This window comes from Meleagris gallopavo, chromosome 18, assembly GCF_000146605.3.
Source record: "Meleagris gallopavo isolate NT-WF06-2002-E0010 breed Aviagen turkey brand Nicholas breeding stock chromosome 18, Turkey_5.1, whole genome shotgun sequence".
Lineage (NCBI taxonomy): Eukaryota > Metazoa > Chordata > Aves > Galliformes > Phasianidae > Meleagris > Meleagris gallopavo.
Genome location: NC_015028.2, coordinates 33427 through 34381, shown reverse-complemented (window position 1 = coordinate 34381; position 955 = coordinate 33427). Strand labels below are relative to the sequence as shown.

General features: G+C 52.7%; 1 protein-coding gene across 1 annotated transcript in view; it reads right to left on the bottom strand.

Annotated features, from left to right (window-relative positions):
* Positions 1–955, bottom strand: part of LOC104913619 (tenascin-X) — a 28699-nt gene that overhangs the window by 14545 nt on the left and 13199 nt on the right. Inside the window, 1 exon segment of the mRNA XM_031556049.1 lies at positions 589–876. Within this exon segment, the coding sequence (XP_031411909.1) occupies positions 589–876 (288 nt within the window).

The window sequence follows — 955 nt, the reverse complement described above, 5'->3', positions numbered from 1 at the left end:
CTCTCTCTCTGTCCCTTTTTCCATCCATTCCCAATCATCTCCTCACTTGAACCATCTCACCCAACTGCCATTCCTTCACACCGCCACCATCCAGACATCCAGGTCACTGGCCCACCATTCAGAGAAGGATTCTCTCTGTACTTCTCTACACTCATTTCTCTACGCAGCCTCACGTTCAGTTCAACACAGCAAGCAACGTTTACTCCTTCTTCCATCCAAGAATTATCTAATTCATCTGTGAACATATCCATCCTCTGTACCAGTGCACCAGGGATCTACCTACACATTCTTCATCCATCCATCCACCTATTCCTAAAGTATTCCTAAAGTATCCATCCTTCATCTATCTGCCCATCCATTCAAACAAACACTCCAACAGCCACAATCTTATACGGGCAGCCATCACTCCTTCCATTCCCCACCGGTCCCTTCACGATTAAGCGCAACTTTTCACAGATCCGTCCTGAAAAAAGGCACCCAACAGCTCATCTCATTGCCAGAGGAAATCAAGATCCCCAGCACAGGCCACGTTTCACTTCCTATCTCCAGGAAACCCAGAGCCCAGCAGGTGCCAATTCCTGCCCTCACCTGTGATGGCATCAGTGGAGACGGGGCCCAGCCGTTTCCGCCCCCACACCCCGTACAGGTTGAACTTGTAGCGGCGGGATGGCGACAGCCCGGGCACGGTCATGGAGCGCGACCCACCGTCCACAGGCACCACCTGCGGCTGGCCTTGTGCATCCTTGTACTGCACCGTGAAGGAGTCAAAGGAGCCCGCGGGGACGCTCCATTCCAGCTGCACGGAGTCGGGGCTGACGTGGGATGCTGTCAGCTCACCCAGGCGTGGTGGGGAAGGTGGTTCCTCCTCTACTGGAGCTGCAGCAGCAATACAGAGATAATAATTAATGATGAAACTTCCTCACTAGCAATCCTCCACCCACACAACAACAAAAAC